Source organism: Podarcis erhardii (assembly GCF_964252035.2).
Source record: "Podarcis erhardii genome assembly, chromosome: 2".
In the NCBI taxonomy this organism is placed as follows: domain Eukaryota; kingdom Metazoa; phylum Chordata; class Lepidosauria; order Squamata; family Lacertidae; genus Podarcis; species Podarcis erhardii.
Window position 1 is genome coordinate 103,677,065 of NC_138498.1, and position 18,903 is coordinate 103,695,967.

At 42.1% G+C, this 18,903-nt stretch overlaps 1 protein-coding gene across 4 annotated transcripts in view; it reads right to left on the bottom strand.

Annotated features, from left to right (window-relative positions):
- Nucleotides 1-18,903, bottom strand: part of PTPRG (protein tyrosine phosphatase receptor type G) — a 555,232-nt gene that overhangs the window by 241,762 nt on the left and 294,567 nt on the right. For all 4 annotated transcript variants that reach the window (XM_081852306.1, XM_081852304.1, XM_081852303.1 and 1 more), the window contains exon 4: nucleotides 4,317-4,465. In XM_081852306.1, coding sequence (XP_081708432.1) covers nucleotides 4,317-4,465 — 149 coding nt within the window. The remainder of the gene's footprint in view (nucleotides 1-4,316; nucleotides 4,466-18,903) is intronic.

Sequence of the window (18,903 nt, forward strand, 5' to 3'; positions counted from 1 at the left end):
ATTCTATGTCTTGGTGATATACGTGGACCAGCCCAGCATGCCCTTTCTGTGCATATGGATTCTGCCAAAGCAGCAAAGAGTTACCATGCAATTCTGTATTGTATTGCATTGTCTTTGTTATTATTAACTAAGTTAATAACATCATGCAGAAAAAGGACTGGGAAAGTGCACTAACTTGCCTGGGTGAAATTCAGAAGCCATTTCAAGAGAGGCCCTTGTCAGAGAATCAAGCCCTAGCCACTGTAAGCACGCTAATTTGCAGGGATTAGGTCTCCATGGCATGCTGCAGTATGGTCCTTGGAACAAGATTCTCATTTACTAAGTAAATTACTGTACATTATTGTATAATGGTGTTCACATTATAACTGACAATTAGAACCATTAAGACGAAAGCTCATAAACAGCTGAAAGCTCACATCAAATTAACACAGTCATGATTGAAATCACTCTTCTGATTTCTGCTCTTCACAGACATAATCAGCATCTTGCATAGAAATGAATAGGCAATGAGCAAAATCGCAGCCAGTGAGCAAAATGGCAGAGGTGGTGGGGGCTCTGCTAATAGAGAGGTACATGATCCAGCCTACATTATGACTGTTGAACACATTGTGTCCTTTCTGTGCAAATGTTCTTCTGCAGCAACAGTGGGCAACGTATTAGTTATCGCACAAGTTGCTACTCTCAAGAGTCTCATAAGTATCAACTGGTTTTCTAATGAGGGAACTCTGCATTCTGCATTAGCTTACCAGAAGTTAGTTTAATACACTATTAACAGCAGACCTCTTTCAACAATATGCATCTGCTGGCGGCTCTAAAGAGGGGGAAAAGGCACATGTCAAATTTCATGTGTTGTTAACAAAATTATGGTTGCAGATTCTAAACTAGTCCCTCTCTTCTCCCCCAACCTTATACTGAATACAACATTGATATCTCACATCAAATGTCAAACTAGTCCTTTCCAAACTCCTCTTAACTTGGACCACTTCACTTGAAGACACCGTGTGCTGCCAAACAGACATTAGAATGAGTTGTTAAACACTGCACATTTGTGTGCCACAAGATGGAAGTACTCTTCGGCAGCCTTCATACGTGGCTAAAGTCCTTGGGTGGTATACCATGGTGGCTTTGTGCAAGCGCTTCTGCTTAGGCAAAGTGTAGCATCAATTTTTTACCAACCTTTCGCTGACATGCCATGCTCCCCAAATCCCCATGCCTTTTATGACTTTGCAAAGAACTCCTTGGTAAAACCCAAAGGGAAAACATGCAAATATGAAAGTTTTAAATAGCATCTTATAACCTTGCGATTCATCATATTATTGGAAACAGCATTATCCTGAATCAGACCGTTGGGTCCATCTGGTTCGGTATTATCTACACTTAATGGTAGCAGTGTTCCAAGGTTTCTGGAAGGGATCTCTCTCCAAGAGATTGAACCTTGGAACCCTTGCAGACAAAGCAAGTGTTTTACTAGCGAGCCACAGCCAGGGTCAGCCCACCCATCAGGCAAGGTGATGCAGCCACCTCAGGTGGTAGGACCACTGCGGCAGCAGATCTAGCCTCCAAGGAATACATTGCCTGCTGCTGCCACCGCCACCATGACAGCAACAGCTGCGGTACGCTCACAATGCCTTCTGATTCCCACTTCAACCCTAAAGGTTGATTTGAATCCCCACCCCTCTATTCCTGATTTAGATCTTCACTCCCCTGCCCTGGTTCTTTATGTAGAGCTTGACTCAACCCTTCTACCCTGGCAGCAGGGAAGCAGCATTCTGTGGTTCACCTCAGGTGCCAAAATGTCTTGGGCCAGCCCTGGCAATAGTTCTTCATCTTTTACTGTACTTGGGGTGGGGTGGGGAAGGTGGAGTGAGAAGATGCAAGGATCTAGAGCTAGACACCAAGGCAGACTTCAGGAAAAGGTTAGGGAGGGTATTGCAAAAGGGAAGTTGTCTGTAGCATTTCGGAAGCACCCCCACCCCGCGATTTGGCTGCTCATCTGTTCGAAAAAGGATGTTGCTCTTGATTCTACAGAGGAATAGGACTGGAAGGAAGGGTGTTAACTTTTTTGCTTAAATCCCTTTCCTTCTGAAAACAAAGCATAATCAAACATGTGTATGAGACTGACGCTTTAATTTTTTTAAAAGAAGGGTAACAACAGTCAGATAAATGCACTGCCTTTGATCCAATTTCTCTTTAGAGAACGTAATGAAAAGGATGTTCTTGTATATCCTATCCCCTAATTTAACATATAAATCACTCACAAAAATATGATCCAGATGGGCTCCAATGAAGGAAACCAATTAACTCACACTGCCTTACCATCTGACACATTAGCTGTGATAATAAAAATACAAACAACATGGTCAAACAATAAGGTTCTGTCTTACATCTGACATTTCCAATTAGTTTTGTTATTCTGTGAGCTCTCCCCCAACCCTCCACGAACAGCCTTAACAACAAGCATTTTGTTTTCCAGCAAATGCACATACAAACTCCGTGTTTACAGAACAAACTCTGCGGATGAAGCAGATTTGTCTGCATCCCCCAGTGGGGCAATCGTTGGAACTAATGCACACTGCATACTGTCCACATCTGGTTTCTCAATTAGGTTCAGATCACATTTTGCTTCCAAGTGCTCCGGCAGCAGAACGGTGCCAAACCTGGAGGACAAAGTACTTGTGGGCACTTCACAAATGTTTGACCTGTGTCTATGGGCCACCACAGATCAGCAAGCCATCACTGCTGCTCTTGTTTTCTTTTATGGGTTTCCTAGAAATGCAGCCCCTAGCATGAGGCAAGACCCTATTTTGGCAGGGAGTTTTCACTGTCAGGTAATTAGTGCTGCAACAAGTCCCTGCAAGCTGAACTACAATTAGGCAAAAATGCTGGAAGTACACAAAGGCAGTTTTTCTACATAATGCATTGGGGGCCTGGCTCTGGAAGGTGTTGAGGGAGCAGCCTAAAGAGCAAAGCACACACTTCTTAAAGAGTTGTTCTCAAAAGGTTTCATTTCTTGGATGGTGAAATGAAACTATTTTTCTCTATCCATGTAACTGTTTTACCTTAACTATGTATGCTAGGTACTGTTTTTTCTTTAGTCTCACATACTTGTTTACTGAATGCACTTTGACAATTAATCCCCGCATAAGTGACATGTTTGCTTCCTAGCTGTGCGGAAGGAGAGCAGCAAGGAGAGAAGCCTGTGAATGGGTTCTCCTCACCCCCCACCTCGGAGGACTGCCAGAGTATACCTTTCTTAAAATTACTGAACTGAACAGAATCCCTCCCGTTTTCAAAAGGAACATATAATCCTAGTTCAAAAAGAAGAGAAAACATCATTAACGAACCAAGTTTTCAAGAGGAATACATAATTGTGAGCAAGTCAACCCACACCAGTGATTCTGCTAATTATCTAAGCAAAGCCAAACGTCAGTGTTTCATGACAAACCATCAATGATGCTCTCTGCTTATGCAAAACCATTCCCTCAAAGAATATGCTGTCAAGCAAAGGAAAAATGTGGCTCAGTAATCATCTCTCAGTACCTTAGAAAGCTGAGGGCCTAAAAGCTCAACTTGAATACAGTATCAGGCTTGTTACACAAATATGACAAAAGAGGGAAAATCACAGGGTTGTAATTCTAGTCTAGGTAGAAAATGAGTGCTGCCTGGTGCTCAGTGACACAAAAAACAGGCATTAAAACTTGCTCAAACCATTATCAGCATCATCAATAAAGAACTGAGTGGCACTGTACCTATAAGTATGGCAAAATGGGGCTATCCACAGGCAACATAGAAGTTTCTGCATATTCCAGGCTCTGCTCAGATATAAACACATGCACACAAACATACATGTATGCACACACACACACACACACACACAAGAAACCCAAATGGCTTGATGAAATCTGAGCATGCGCTGCTGCAAATGCCACTTGTTGCATATCAACCTTTAGGACAGATAGAAGTAGCTCAGCAAAAAGAAAAAAGAAAGCCTTGAGGGCTGAAGCAAGAGGTTCATGGGCCAGAGGTTCTCTACTATTAGTATATATAGGCATCAGCTGTGGAGCAGCCACTATGCTGGGCATAAGACTTTGAGTCAACTGCTGACCAAATAATCCCATATATCTCCTGTTTATTTTAAATTGTAACTTCAGAACAGCAAATGAAACCTTCAGTGAAAATGCAACAGCAAAATACCAGAAGGAAACTCATGGGAAAAAGAACAAGTTAATACAATCTGCAAATTCCGCTTCTGACAAGTCTCATATTAAAACAATACACTTTTCATTAAAATGCGAGTGCACTTGCTTTCAACCAACCTCAACTGGGAATCTCCTTCCGTTGATGCTGTGCTCCGAGCCGGCTGATCCATTGCTTTGACCCCAGTGAAACTCAACTTTCTCAGCTTTAAATCTGCCTGGTAGCCCAGCACCGCTGATGAAATAATCATCCTTTAAGAGAATAGCAACTGAAAGTAGAAGAAAGGGGGGAAAGGAGAGAACAAGATTGAAAACACTTCTGCCATTGATGTCAACCATAAGTCTGCAGTTGTTTACATGGCAACTATGTCCCTGGTTCAGGAATTCTTTGAGGTACAGATGAATGCATGGAGGGAACTCATAGAGGTCACAGCTGCAGGTTCTGGCCCCTATTCATTCATAGGGTAGTGTTGGTAAGCAGCCTAAACACATGGGTCCAAAGAGCTGAAGGGTCTCATATGTTCAACCAGGCCCCTAGAAAACGTGTTTTCAAAACAAGTGTTTTCACATGCAGGCTCCATGAAAATGGGGAGCATTGAACACATTGAGGTTGTGGTCAGTGGCATGACTCTGACCACTTCCTTCAGGCTTGCATATGCACCCAAATAAACACACTATCAAGAATTCAGGTTTAAAGGCTCAGGTGTGCAGTTTCTTATAAAGTATAGGTAACTAGCATCTTATGCTTAATTTGCTTACGTGATCAGATTTGGAACTTCCTGACTATCTGCATTAGGTAGGCTTTTAGACACTTGCTAAAAACCTACTTATTTCAGTAAGCCTATCCAGGCACATAATTTAGTTATGTATACTTGTTTTTAATATCTGCTGATTTTATCTGTGCATTTACAGATGGGTAGCCGTGTTGGTCTGCCATAGTCAAAACAAAATAAAAAAATTCCTTCCAGTAGCACCTTAAAGACCAACTAAGTTAGTTCTAGGTATGAGCTTTCGTGTGCGTATCTGAAGAAGTGTGCATGCACACGAAAGCTCATACCTAGAACTAACTTAGTTGGTCTTTAAGGTGCTACTGGAAGGAATTTTTTTATTTTATCTGTGCATTATCTATGAAAATTTTATATTGTTTTATGGATACCACTTAACACAATTTCTTTTCTTCCTTTTATTAAACTGTTTAAATATTTTTTTTTTTTTAATAAATATTTATTAAAGTTTTTAAATATAAATGCACAAATAATAAACAGTCTTACTTCTATCACAGACATAATTTCATCACTTCTTTGGACTTCCTCACGTCTCCCGCTCCCATTTACATCGTTAAAAGTTTTTTCCAAACAAATTATCAACTTGTTTACAATCTCATGTCCACTCATTCAAATATAATCTAGCACTTCTTCCAAAAAATTTTATATTTTCTTTAGTCTCACTTATCATCAAATTTCAAATCTAATTTAGTGGTGGCCAGTTTTTTATAATCTAGCATCCTTCTTAGCATTCAACCAAATTACAATGTTTTTGTAGATACTTCTTGAATTTCTCCCAGTCTTCCTCCATCTTCTCTTCTCCCAGGTTACGGATTCTGCCTGTCATCTCGGCCAGTTGCATATAGTCCATCAGTTGCATCTGCCACTCTTCCAGTGTGGGTAGATCTTGAGTTTTCCAGTTTTTTGCGATGAGTATCCTTGCTGCCGTTGTTGCATACATAAAGAATGTTCGGTCCTTCTTTAACACCTTCTGGCCGACAATACCCAGAAGGAAGGCCTCTGGTTTCTTAGTGAAGGTATACTTAAATACCTTTTTCAGCTCATTATATATCATTTCCCAGAAGACCTTCACCTTAGGGCATGTCCACCAGAGGTGAAAGAATGTTCCTTCGTTTTCTTTACATTTCCAACATTTATTATCAGACGAATGGTATATTTTGGCAAGTTTAACTGGGGTCATGTACCATCTATATATCATTTTCATTACATTTTCCTTCAGAGCATTACATGCGGTGAAGTTCAGCCCAGTGGTCCACAACCTTTCCCAGTCCTCAAACATAATGTTATGCCCAATGTCCTGTGCCCATTTTATCATAACCGATTTAACCATTTCGTCTTGTGTATTCCATTTTAACAGCAAGTTATACATTCTAGATAATACCTTAGTCTTTGGTTCTAACAATTCAGTTTCTAACTTCGATTTCTCCACCTGGAACCCTAACTTTTTATCATTTTTAAAAACTTCTTTAATCTGAGCATAATGTAACCAGTCTCGCACCTTATCCTTCATTTTCTCTAAACTCTGCAATTTCCAATTGTCTCCATCTTTTTCTAATATTTCCCAATATTTTGGCCATTTAGCCTCCATATTGGGTCTTTTTAGGGCCTTAGCCTCCAGAGGTGAGAGCCACCTTGGAGTTTTATTTTCCAGTAAGTCTTTGTATTTTGTCCAGACATTAAACACTGCTTTCCTGACAATATGGTTCTTAAAGGCCTTATTGATCTTAACTTTGTCATACCATAGGTATGCATGCCAACCAAAAGCATTGTTAAAACCTTCCAAGTCCAACACGTCAGTGTCTTCGAGAAGTAGCCAGTCTTTTAGCCAGCAAAAAGCTGCGGCTTCATAGTACAACTTTAAGTCTGGCAGGGCAAAGCCCCCTCTTTCTTTCGCATCTGTTAATATCTTAAACTTAATTCTGGGCTTTTTGCCCTGCCAGACAAATCTGGATATATCTTTCTGCCACTTCCGGAAGCACTCCGTTTTGTCCACGATCTGTAATGTTTGAAACAAAAACAACATTTTTGGCAATACATTCATCTTGATAGCAGCAATTCGGCCTAACAAAGAAAGCTTCAATTTTGTCCAACTATCCAAGTCTCTCTTAATTTCAGACCAACATTTTTCATAATTATCCTTAAATAGACTCAGGTTTTTTGCTGTTATGTTTACCCCTAGGTATTTTACTTTTTTAACCATAGTTAGTTCTGTTTCTCTCTGAAACCTTTCCGACTCTGTATCTGTCAAATTTTTTCCCAACACTTTAGTTTTCTGTTTATTTAATTTAAATCCTGCCACCCGACCAAAATCCTGTATCAGTTGTAATACTCTTTTCGTACTAGATTCTGGCTCCTGCAGAGTCAAAACTAGGTCATCTGCAAAAGCTTTCAATTTGTATTGTTTCGCTCCGACCTGAATCCCTTCCACCAACCGGTCCCCTCTGATCAAGTTCAAGAGCACCTCCAGAACCGAAATAAATAACAAAGGGGAAATCGGGCAGCCTTGTCGTGTTCCTTTTTCAATTTTGAACTCTTCTGTGACCACATTGTTAACTATTAGTTTAGCCTTTTGTTCTGAATATATTGCGTCAATCCCATTCTCAAACCCCCGTCCCACTCCCATTTCATTCAAATTTCCCTTCATAAATTTCCAAGAGATATTGTCAAAGGCCTTCTCCGCGTCTATAAAAATTAACACTGCTTTTGTATTTATATCTGTTTGCAAAAGTTCCAAAACGTCAATAATGTTCCTAGTATTTGCAAACATATGTCTGCCTGGGAGAAAGCCTGCCTGGTCTTTATGAATTACTTCATTAAGAACTCTTTTAAATCTACTTGCCAAAATGTCTGCAAATATTTTGTAATCCACATTCAGAAGGGAGATGGGACGATAGTTTTTAAGTTGTGTCTTTTCAGCTTCAGATTTTGGTATCAATGTGATAAAAGCTTCCTTCCACGATTCCGGCGCCTTCTTCCCTTCCATAATTTCATTACAGACCTCCATCAATGGTTGGATCAGATAGTCTTTTAGTGTCTTATAATACTTGGAGGTCAGACCGTCTGGCCCTGGAGATTTGCCCAGTTGCATGTTCTGGATAGCTTGTTCAATCTCTTGCTGTGTTATTTTGTTGTTCAGGATTAATCTGTTTTTTTGTGACAACTTTGTTAGTCCATTTCTTTCCAAAAATTGTTTAATCTCAACCTCATCTTGCGGCCCTTGAGTGTATAATTTTTTAAAGTATCTCTGGAAGCACTTTTTAAAGTATCTCTGGAAGCACTTTCTAATTTCCATGGGGTTCTGGATATATTTTTTAAAAGAAAATCAATGAAATAAAAGATTGCAAGTATTTCTGCATTTCTACTGAACACCTCATAACCTCATCTGATGTCTTCTAAAACTGTACTTGCCTTTCAGGCAGCTACATGGCAGAGCTTTCAGTGAGACTTTCCTTCTCAAGACCTCAACAGATATCAAAGTTTTTATTAAACCGCAGATCCATGACCTTATGCTCAATGATATTCGAAAAAATGGCATTTCTGTAACTCCAGTATGTTAGGTCATTTAGCGCCACCCATATAACTGCCCAATACAGATTTCTATTGATAACGCCGCCTAGGTTGGCACCACTGGCAGATTTCATCCACATATTTAATCAAAGTGGAAAATCAATATACACACATCTCATTATTGCTACTGAAGAATCCTAACAAATTCTCTTCCTTTAGTGTGAAAATTTAGTGTTTATCACAACCCTTCAACACTTTCTTCCCCTGGAGCTAGTCATATAATTACTCATCTTACAAGCCTTCTGGTGTTACTCACGTGAAGCAGTCAAGGCTGGTAAAAGGGGCTGCAGTTTAGTCCCCCTCCTATAGTCATCTAGGCTGCTCCTTCCCCTTCGGAGCTGGGGTATGACATGTGAAGCAGGGAGCATGTCCTACAGAGGTAGGCTTCCCATGTGATTTAGAATCCTAATTGCCCAATGTTCTAAATCCACAGGACGCCTCCTTTTCTAGAATAAGCTTCCCACTCCACCTTGTTCCTGATGTGGACTTTTACTTCTCACTTCTTCCCTGGCGTGTAAGAGGATGCTATTTTGTGGTTAGCGTCAGGTGCCAAAATGTCTTGCGCCAGCCCTGGTTATCCCTCAACTTGGCGGGTTGGGAGGGAGCTGCATAAATATGGGAGTGAAGCTAAACTCCTGCAACCAAAAAAAATGCTATTTGTGCCTGTATTTTCTAGACTATATCTGGTTATCTGGCATTGCCTTATTTGATGAAGCTTATGTTAAAAAGCCCTACTAGGTCAGGGCTGTTGGGTCCACTATCCTGCTCTCACACTGGCTAACCAAAAGCCCATGGGAAGCCTGCAAGCAGGACATAAGCACAATAGTACGCTCTCCCACTTGTGTTACCCAACACCTGATACTCAGAGGTATACCCCCCTCCAATGCTGGAGGTAATATACAGCTGTCATGACTAGTAGCCAGTCTCTGCTGTGTTAAAATTTGACTGCATATTACATTGTTATTTATTAAAATTATTTTGACTGTATATTACATTATTATCATTTAAAAAGCATCTAACATCACTAGAAACATTTCAGCATTAGAAATCCTCAAGCTTAAATATTCTTGGTTCCGGTGAACCAGAAAACATTAAAGAGGGAAGCATCAAACAAAGCAAAACAGCCCAATGAGGACTAGGCGTGCTGAGTGACCACAAAATGCTTGCTGACTGCTGGAAGGGGATGGAATGGAGTGTCCTGGAAGATGGCATGGGTGGCTGACTGGAAACCTGAACAGGAAGCAATCCTCACTGCAGTGTTTTGTTGCAGGACCCAGGTGTTATTTCTGAACACACACCCATAGGATCCAGCTGTCGATGAAGTTCCTTATCTTAAGAGTTGTGTTGCAGAATCCTATGCATATTTCCTTAGAAGTCCCACAGTGCTTAGCCAGACCTTCTCCCTGGGATTTCAGAAGTGCTATTTTTCTAGGTGCCAGAACTCACCATAAACTCCCTTGTTCTCTTAAAATGGCAATAGCGCCCACCAGAGAGGTGCCAGAACTGAGTTCCAGTGAGTTCCAGCTGAAAAAAAGTCTTGGGTTTCAGACTCAATCTTTGTGTTTGCTTCAATACCTGTTTTCTAGAGGGTAAGAAAATATAGAATCTATACTAGCAATTAATTAATCAAGTGTCTTTTTCACCCTGCTATTCAGTCAGAAACGGATCCAAGAGTGTATTAAAGGGTAAAGTGACCCTTGACCATTAGGTCCAGTCGCAGATTACTTTGGGGTTGCGGCACTCATCTTGCTTTATTGGCCGAGGGAGCCGGCGTACAGCTTCCGGGTCATGTGGCCAGCATGACTAAGCAGCTTCTGGCAAACCAGAACAGTGCACAGAAATGCTGTTTACCTTCCCACCAGGGTGGTACCTATTTATCTACTTGCACTTTGACGTGCTTTCGAACTGCTAGGTTGGCAAGAGCAGGGACCGAGCAACGGGAGCTCACCCCGTTGCGGGGATTCAAAGTGCCAACCTTCTGATCGGCAAGCCCTAGGCTCTGTAGTAAAAACAAGACATACATTGTCAGGTATTTAAGTAATTCTTTACAAGGGCTGTGAGTAGGGGCAGATTAGAAATTACAGTTGCAAGAAGATGCATAGGTTCATGCAACACAGAAATCCCAGGTCAATCATTTGTTGTTATGACTCTTACGCCTGGTCCTGCTAGTGTTGCAAAAAGTAGAACTAAGCAAGCAGGTATGTTGGCTAAGACTCTTAGCAGGACTACTAAGGAGCTCAAAGTGCATTCCTGCATCGGGGCTACAGTGCAAAATGAGTCTATTTCATCCGTTTGCAAACATGATTTTCACATGGTTTTATCTCTCCAGTGAACGAGTCAATTTTCATTAATAGCAGCTAGCTGCATTAACAAGCAGAGATAAAAAGCTGGAGCCTGCTTGGCTATATCAAAGGGCACTTTGCATGAAACTCCACCACTCTTAATTCAAAGGGATCTTTTCCTATATTTGAGCTTTCCAGCTGCATAATCAACAAATATACGTGCCTGAGAGTATGCATTGGCCAAGGGCTTTAGGAATAAAATGACTGCACAAAACCACACAAACACACATTTTTTCTCTCTCTCACCCACACATACACGGTTTCTCTTTACAGACTTAATCCACCAGTCCTTTTGCAAGGTGCACTAGTGATGTGCTGAAAGGATGCAACCCAGCACTTAGAAAGGCATGCGTCAGCCCCATTGAAATGAATGTACCCCTACCAAGTTTGGGGACTGTGTTTAGTTTACTATCCTAACTGGTGAGTTTATTCAACATGAACTAATCTGAGTAAAGGTGAATGGGGAGGGAGAGACACAGGAAGGTTTACCTATGTAGAACTTTCTCAGATGTAAGACCCTCCAGTGACAATGTACAGTGGTGCCTCGCAAGACGAAATTAATCCGTTCCGTGAGTCTCTTCGTCTAGCGGTTTTTTCATCTTGCGAAGCAAGCCCATTGACAGCTTAGCGGATTAGCGCTATTAGCGGTTTAGCGGTTTTTAGCGGTTTTTAGCGGCTTATCAGCTTAGTGGATCAGCTGATAAGCGGCTTAGCTGCTTAGAAAAAGGGGGGGAAGGGGGGAAAAACCGCAGGAACTCGCAAGACATTTTCGTCTTGCGAAGCAAGCCCATAGGGAAATTTGTTTTGCGAAGCGCCTCCAAAACGGAAAACGCTTTCGTCTAGCGGGTTTTCCGTCTTGCGAGGCGTTCGTCTTGCAGGGCACCACTGTATGTCCAAAAAAGCTTTTTGGCCCCCAGGGATATTGAACTTCCAATGAGTGGCAGCAGCAACTCGTTGATACACCTCCAGGAAGACCATGGGCTGTTCATTTGCAGTGGTTATATCTCAGGCTAGTGCTGACATTTTTTTTGGGTACCTGCATTCCCTTCGATGCACTAACAAATTATTATTACTATTAGTAACCAGCAAAGCTTGCAGCTTTAACCACCCCATTCTGCCTTAACAGCCATGGATTTTTGGATTAGCAATGGGTAAACAATTCTCCTCAATGTCACTTACAGGGACGTTTCTATGCGTAACAACTGAAAGATATGTCACAGTGTATAGCAAAGGAATGGAATGCATATATATATATATATATATATATATGCTTTCGTAGATTTTCACGGGTACAGGAATGCAGGTTTTGGTGTCCTCGGGTGTCTTCCCGTGTAAAAGTTGGGGTGTCTAGGCGACGTTTCGACGAGGTCTCACTCGTCATCTTCAGGCTGGTGCTTTCGGCTTCTTGTTACTGGAACAGAGCAGGATCTCAGTGTTTGAGTTCCTATAAATACTGTAGAGGGGGTGTGGTGTATAGCCTCCAATGTTCTGGGCAGAGAGGAAGTTCCCAGGCTAGTGTGCCTTTTCTTCTTTTGTTCCTTAATTACTTGAGAGATATCTTGAGAGATTTCTTGAGTGATATCCTGAGTACCACTTAGGTGGGTCATTAGGTGTGGATTAGTTGTTAAAGTCTTTGTGTCTTGACCTCTTGAACTTTGTGAAGAGTTTTCCTGAGAAGATGGCTGTACTGTACTTAGTTGTGCTCTGGCTTGGCTTCGTGTATAGGGGCGAGCTGTGGTTTTGTGGCTTGTGTCAGCCAGATCTGTGTAGGGATTGCAGGGGGGTGCAGCATCCGGAGGTGCCACCATGGATTGGCTACTGGATGGTGTCTGTAATTCATCTGTGGAGAGGGTCTGGGTTTGGGTCTGGTGTGGTTGATTGGTGTTGGCGTTCTGTGTGCCTCTGGATCTGGTGTCAGTTTTTGTGGGGAGGGCTAATTTCCAGATGTCTGGCAAGCGGGATGTGTCGTCACGCTTGTTCATGTTGTGAGGGTGTTTCTCTATCTCGATGGCTTCCATGATTATTCTCTTGTGGTGATGTTCCGTGTTAAAGAGCAATTTGGAATCTGCAAAATTAATTTCGTGTCCTGTTTCTTTCATGTGTTGGAAAAGAGAGGAAGTTTTTTCTTCTTTTTTGACGGCATTCTTGTGTTCTGCGATACGTGCATTTATTCGTCTGTTTGTTTGTCCAATGTACGTGGCTGGGCAGACTTTGCAGGGTATTTCATAGATCCCTTGGTTTTCCAACTGGATTTTATCCTTGGGGTTTCTGAGGATATTGGCTATTTTTTGGTTGGTGCAAAAGGCTGTTTTGATATTGTGTTTATGGAGGATTTTGCTAATTTTATCTGTAGTGCCCTTGATATAAGGAAGGAGGGCCATGCCATTGTTTTCTTCTGTGTCTTGGTTTTTGGGGGGTGTTTCCTTTTGGATTAGCTTCGTAATCCTGTTTTGCTGGTATCCATTGGCAATTACAAAGGTGTCGTCTGAACACAAACCCAAACTTTGGCTCAGATATGTTGACGACACCTTTGTAATTTGGCCACACGGGAAAGAAAAACTGGATAGCTTCCTCACACATCTCAACAACTTACACCCCAAAATACAATTCACTATGGAAATAGAAGCCAACAACCAACTTCCCTTCCTTGACGTCCTAATCTACAAAAAACCTGATGGCTCCCTAGGACACACTATCTACCGGAAAAAAACACACACCAACCGCTACTTACATGCACAATCACACCACCACCCTGCACAAATAAACTCCGTAGCCAAGACTCTCATCTCCAGAACCAAACGCCTGGCTGACAAAGACCACTTGACAACTGAGTTACAGAATCTCTCAAACGTGTTAATTGCCAATGGATACCAGCAAAACAGGATTACGAAGCTAATCCAAAAGGAAACACCCCCCAAAAACCAAGACACAGAAGAAAACAATGGCATGGCCCTCCTTCCTTATATCAAGGGCACTACAGATAAAATTAGCAAAATCCTCCATAAACACAATATCAAAACAGCCTTTTGCACCAACCAAAAAATAGCCAATATCCTCAGAAACCCCAAGGATAAAATCCAGTTGGAAAACCAAGGGATCTATGAAATACCCTGCAAAGTCTGCCCAGCCACGTACATTGGACAAACAAACAGACGAATAAATGCACGTATCGCAGAACACAAGAATGCCGTCAAAAAAGAAGAAAAAACTTCCTCTCTTTTCCAACACATGAAAGAAACAGGACACGAAATTAATTTTGCAGATTCCAAATTGCTCTTTAACACGGAACATCACCACAAGAGAATAATCATGGAAGCCATCGAGATAGAGAAACACCCTCACAACATGAACAAGCGTGACGACACATCCCGCTTGCCAGACATCTGGAAATTAGCCCTCCCCACAAAAACTGACACCAGATCCAGAGGCACACAGAACGCCAACACCAATCAACCACACCAGACCCAAACCCAGACCCTCTCCACAGATGAATTACAGACACCATCCAGTAGCCAATCCATGGTGGCACCTCCGGATGCTGCACCCCCCTGCAATCCCTACACAGATCTGGCTGACACAAGCCACAAAACCACAGCTCGCCCCTATACACGAAGCCAAGCCAGAGCACAACTAAGTACAGTACAGCCATCTTCTCAGGAAAACTCTTCACAAAGTTCAAGAGGTCAAGACACAAAGACTTTAACAACTAATCCACACCTAATGACCCACCTAAGTGGTACTCAGGATATCACTCAAGAAATCTCTCAAGATATCTCTCAAGTAATTAAGGAACAAAAGAAGAAAAGGCACACTAGCCTGGGAACTTCCTCTCTGCCCAGAACATTGGAGGCTATACACCACACCCCCTCTACAGTATTTATAGGAACTCAAACACTGAGATCCTGCTCTGTTCCAGTAACAAGAAGCCGAAAGCACCAGCCTGAAGATGACGAGTGAGACCTCGTCGAAACGTCACCTAGACACCCCAACTTTTACACGGGAAGACACCCGAGGACACCAAAACCTGCATTCCTGTACCCGTGAAAATCTACGAAAGCAAATATATATATATATATATATATTGGTGGTGCCATGTGGCAGGCATATAACTACAAGCAAAACTGATTTCATTGCGCTTGCAGCGGCGCCTTCAACTGTATGTTCTGTCTCAGAGACTGACCAATACCTCTCTACTCAACAAGGCTTTTGCTAACCATTGTTGGTTTTGCCTGGTAGACGAAGGAATGCTGCATGTTGTTCAGCATTGTCTTTTTCATGATGGTCTTCAGATTTCTTGTTCACCGCTTAAACTTTTTTTTTAAATGAAAAAGCAATGTTTAAATTTTCATATTAAAATAAATAATAACAATAAATAACAGAACGGTCCGCCAAATGGGTTCTGCAACCAAACCAATTTCCAAGAGCTTTCCTGTTCTGGAGGTTTTCAAGCCTAGAGTGGCTACCTGTTGGGAATGCTCAAACTCTGGATTTTCTGCACGGAGCAGGGGGTTGAACTACATCAGGTGCGGAGAACCAGTGGCCCTCTAGATGTTGCCAAACTACAAACTCCCACCATTACTGGTCATTAGCCATGCTTGCTGGGCCTGGTGAGAGCTGTAGATCAGCAGCAACATCCAGAGGGCCAAAGGTTCCTCTGCCCTGGATGAGATCATCTACAGGGCCCACTCCAATGCCATGATTCTATGAAATGCATCATCTGGGAATGGGTCAGGAATTGATGCAACATACTTTTTTAAAAAAGGAATGTGTGGTACCAATATTAGGTGAAAAATCAGGAGGGGGAATTTGTACAAGCACGATGGTCTGTGCAACAGGGAAGGCAGCTAAAGAGGTTTTTTAAAAGGTGACATGTTTTATGGGCTGTCCCACAAGAAAGCAGGCTCCTGTGAATCTGTTACAATGCACGGCGGGATTCAGCTGCATTGTATAAATATTTGATGGTATCTAAATCATTTATGGCTCTGTCAGGGGTCATTTTACTTGCTTTGGATTAATAATTAAAAGGATAATTAGGAGGATGTACAATCTGAAATGTTCATCTAATTGTTCATTTTACAGTTTCTCTTACTAGGCTGTGCAAGATCTCAAAAACACACAGGCATGCACACACAAACCTACTTCTCCCTTTTGCAGTAACTCTATCCCAACAGTTTTAAGGTCATGAAACTCTTCTGGAGCAGCTATGGTTATGATCTACTACCGAATATCCACGCGCTATGTATCATTTTGATGTGTGTGCGCGCCAGGTCTTACCTGGGCTCGTTTGCATCACACTAAACTATGGTTTGGTGTGACGTCCAAAGGCAGCTAGTGCCCTGGTACTGGTCTTACATAAGTTGCAATGTGAGTTTCCTTTAGCTGAAGAGTGTGAGATATATGTTTTACAATAATTGGTAAAATAAAACTGACATAAGAAAATTTGTAAAGTTTACACACACTCTCTCTATTTAACAAAACATTGAATATAAAAAATCTGACTTGATATGTCAGGGAACTGCCATCAGGGCCGGAGGGAGAGAGAGGGCTCCAGAGGGATTCCAGAGAGCGTCCCGGAAGGGGAGAGGCAGCCCATCTTCTGGGGAAGGGAATCAGCGTAGCACCAGTAGAGAAGGGGGGCAGATGGGGGAATCGGCGAGGCGGTCCCATGACTCCTTGCCGGGGACCAGCGGGGAGAGTAAGGGTCCTCCGCTGCCCACACCCTCCTTGCGCAGAAGGCTTCCGCACAGGGAGAGTAGGCAGAGACTAGGCATCAAAGAGCTTCTTTGCTGGAAGAAGTTCAAGAAACGCCCACTGACGGATTCTGCCAGCGATTGAGACAGCCACGGGCGAGTGGCTGTCCGGACAGAAAAGGTTCACTCAGGCAACCCAGCCAGGTGTGGCACCGGTTTACGCACGAGCAACCCCTAGAACCATTACATGATAGTTAATATCTAAAATTTAAGCTGCAAATTTGCATATCCATAATTCAATCGAAATCTCACCCCCAGCAAGAAGGGCTTGAATTCTGATTAGTAAAAACTTAATGCTAGTTAATTTTGTCAAGATTTCACCACTAATATCTTTTAAAATTACCTTGAAACTTTTTTACTCTAAAAATGATGACCTATAAAACATGCTGGCTGTTGCAAACACGGCAAAGACTGTAGGTATTTCCTAATGAAAGGGAAAAATCAAAGTACCGTATTTAAACATTGTTTCCGCTTAGTTGTAAAGCGAGTGGATCCTTGCCAAAGCACTAAGCTTCCATTCCTGTGATATGTAGAGTGAGCCTACAACCAGTCCATGGAAGCATTTGGCAAGTATTTTACCTCCTCACATTTCGTTCTTTAGTTAGTGAAGAAAACCACAAAGCTTTGTAAGTATATAATCAGGAAATGTTTCCAATATCAAAGCTAGAAAGATAGCTTTAATTATTACTATTAAACCTTATTTGTACTATGGTCATTTAAACAGTCGCAGATGGCGTGGCTGCTCATCTGGTCAGCTGCAGTTGCTGGAACTTATCAGGAGCAGTGCCGGATTTACATATAAGCTAAACAAGCTATAGCTTAGGGCCCCACTCTCTTGGGCCCCCCCAAAAAATTTAAAGAAAAAAACCCCTGGATGTACATTTCCAAAATATAAGATAAAAAACAAATAAAATAAAACCTACATACAGCAACAGTAGCAAATGGCTTTAGATACCCTTTACATCCATAAATTACCATATACAGTGGTACCTCTAGTTACGAACTTAATTCGTTTTGGAGGTCCGTTCTTAACCTGAAACTGTTCTTAACTAGAGGCGTGCTTTTGCTAATAGGGCCTCTTGTTGCCGCTGCGCCGCTGGCACACGATTTCCATTTTCATCCTGGAGCAAAGTTCTCAACTTGAGGTAACTCTTCCAGGTTAGCAGAGTTTGTAACCTGAAGCGTTTGTAACTCGAGGTACCACTGCAGCATATATTCAACACAGAAAACAGTGGCAATTTGTTGTTGACAAAGGACAGCTGGACATATAAAGGGCCCCATTACCTTCAGTAGCTTAGGGCATGGGTAAGCAAAACTTAGGCCCAGGGGCCAGATCCGGCCCAAGTGCCTTCTAAACCTGGCCCACGGACGATCAGGGAATCAGCGTGTTTTTATATGAGTAGAATGTGTCATTTTATTTAAAATGCATCTCTGGGTTATTTGTGGGGCGTAGGAATTTGTTCTCCCCCCCCTCAAAATAGTCCGGCCCCCCACAAGGTCTGAGAGACAGTGGACCGGCCCCCTGCTGAAAAAAGTTTGCTGACCCCTGCCTTAGAGGATCTGGAAAAAAGCAGAGCTGGTGTCAGCACCCAACTTTCTTGAGTGTCTACAAGGCCACCTGGGGACACCCACCCTGTACCAGGCCTTCCCTCCCTTATGTGTCCTCATGCTTTGATTTACAGGACAGCATCAGTGGACAGTTGGAAAACAGCTGTTTTGATGGTCCCAAGATGCTCTGTGGTTGTGGAGGATAAAAAAGGTGGGTGGTTCATAGGCATTTGCTGCAGATGGTCCTGTTGCTGCTCTTAACCACTATGGAGGGGACACTGATATCGGGCCCCCACACTTGAAGGCACTTAGCCATGAGCTTATATACTCACTTATACTGAGCTTAGAAATGAGAATCCATGTCTCCTTTCCCCCGTTTAAGTTATTTTTCTTCTTGTTGTTATTGTATGGAAATTTTACCAGGCTTTGGAATTCCCTATTTAAACATGTTTACATGACAACCTGTCAAACCTAGAATTTTCAAACTTCATCAACCTACCACCTTAGAAAGGAGATTTGTTCCAGCTTTTTTATGTGTCTGGGCAAAGCCTGCCAATATTTTTTAAGACCTTCTTTTGCCATCCATGCTAACATTACTATCTTAAAGTTCTAACTCTTTTGTCATACCCTAACCCCCAAGTCTGGATGCCTGCATATGGAATTGAGTCCCATTGATTTAATTTGAACTTATTTCAAAGTAAATACGTTTAGGGTA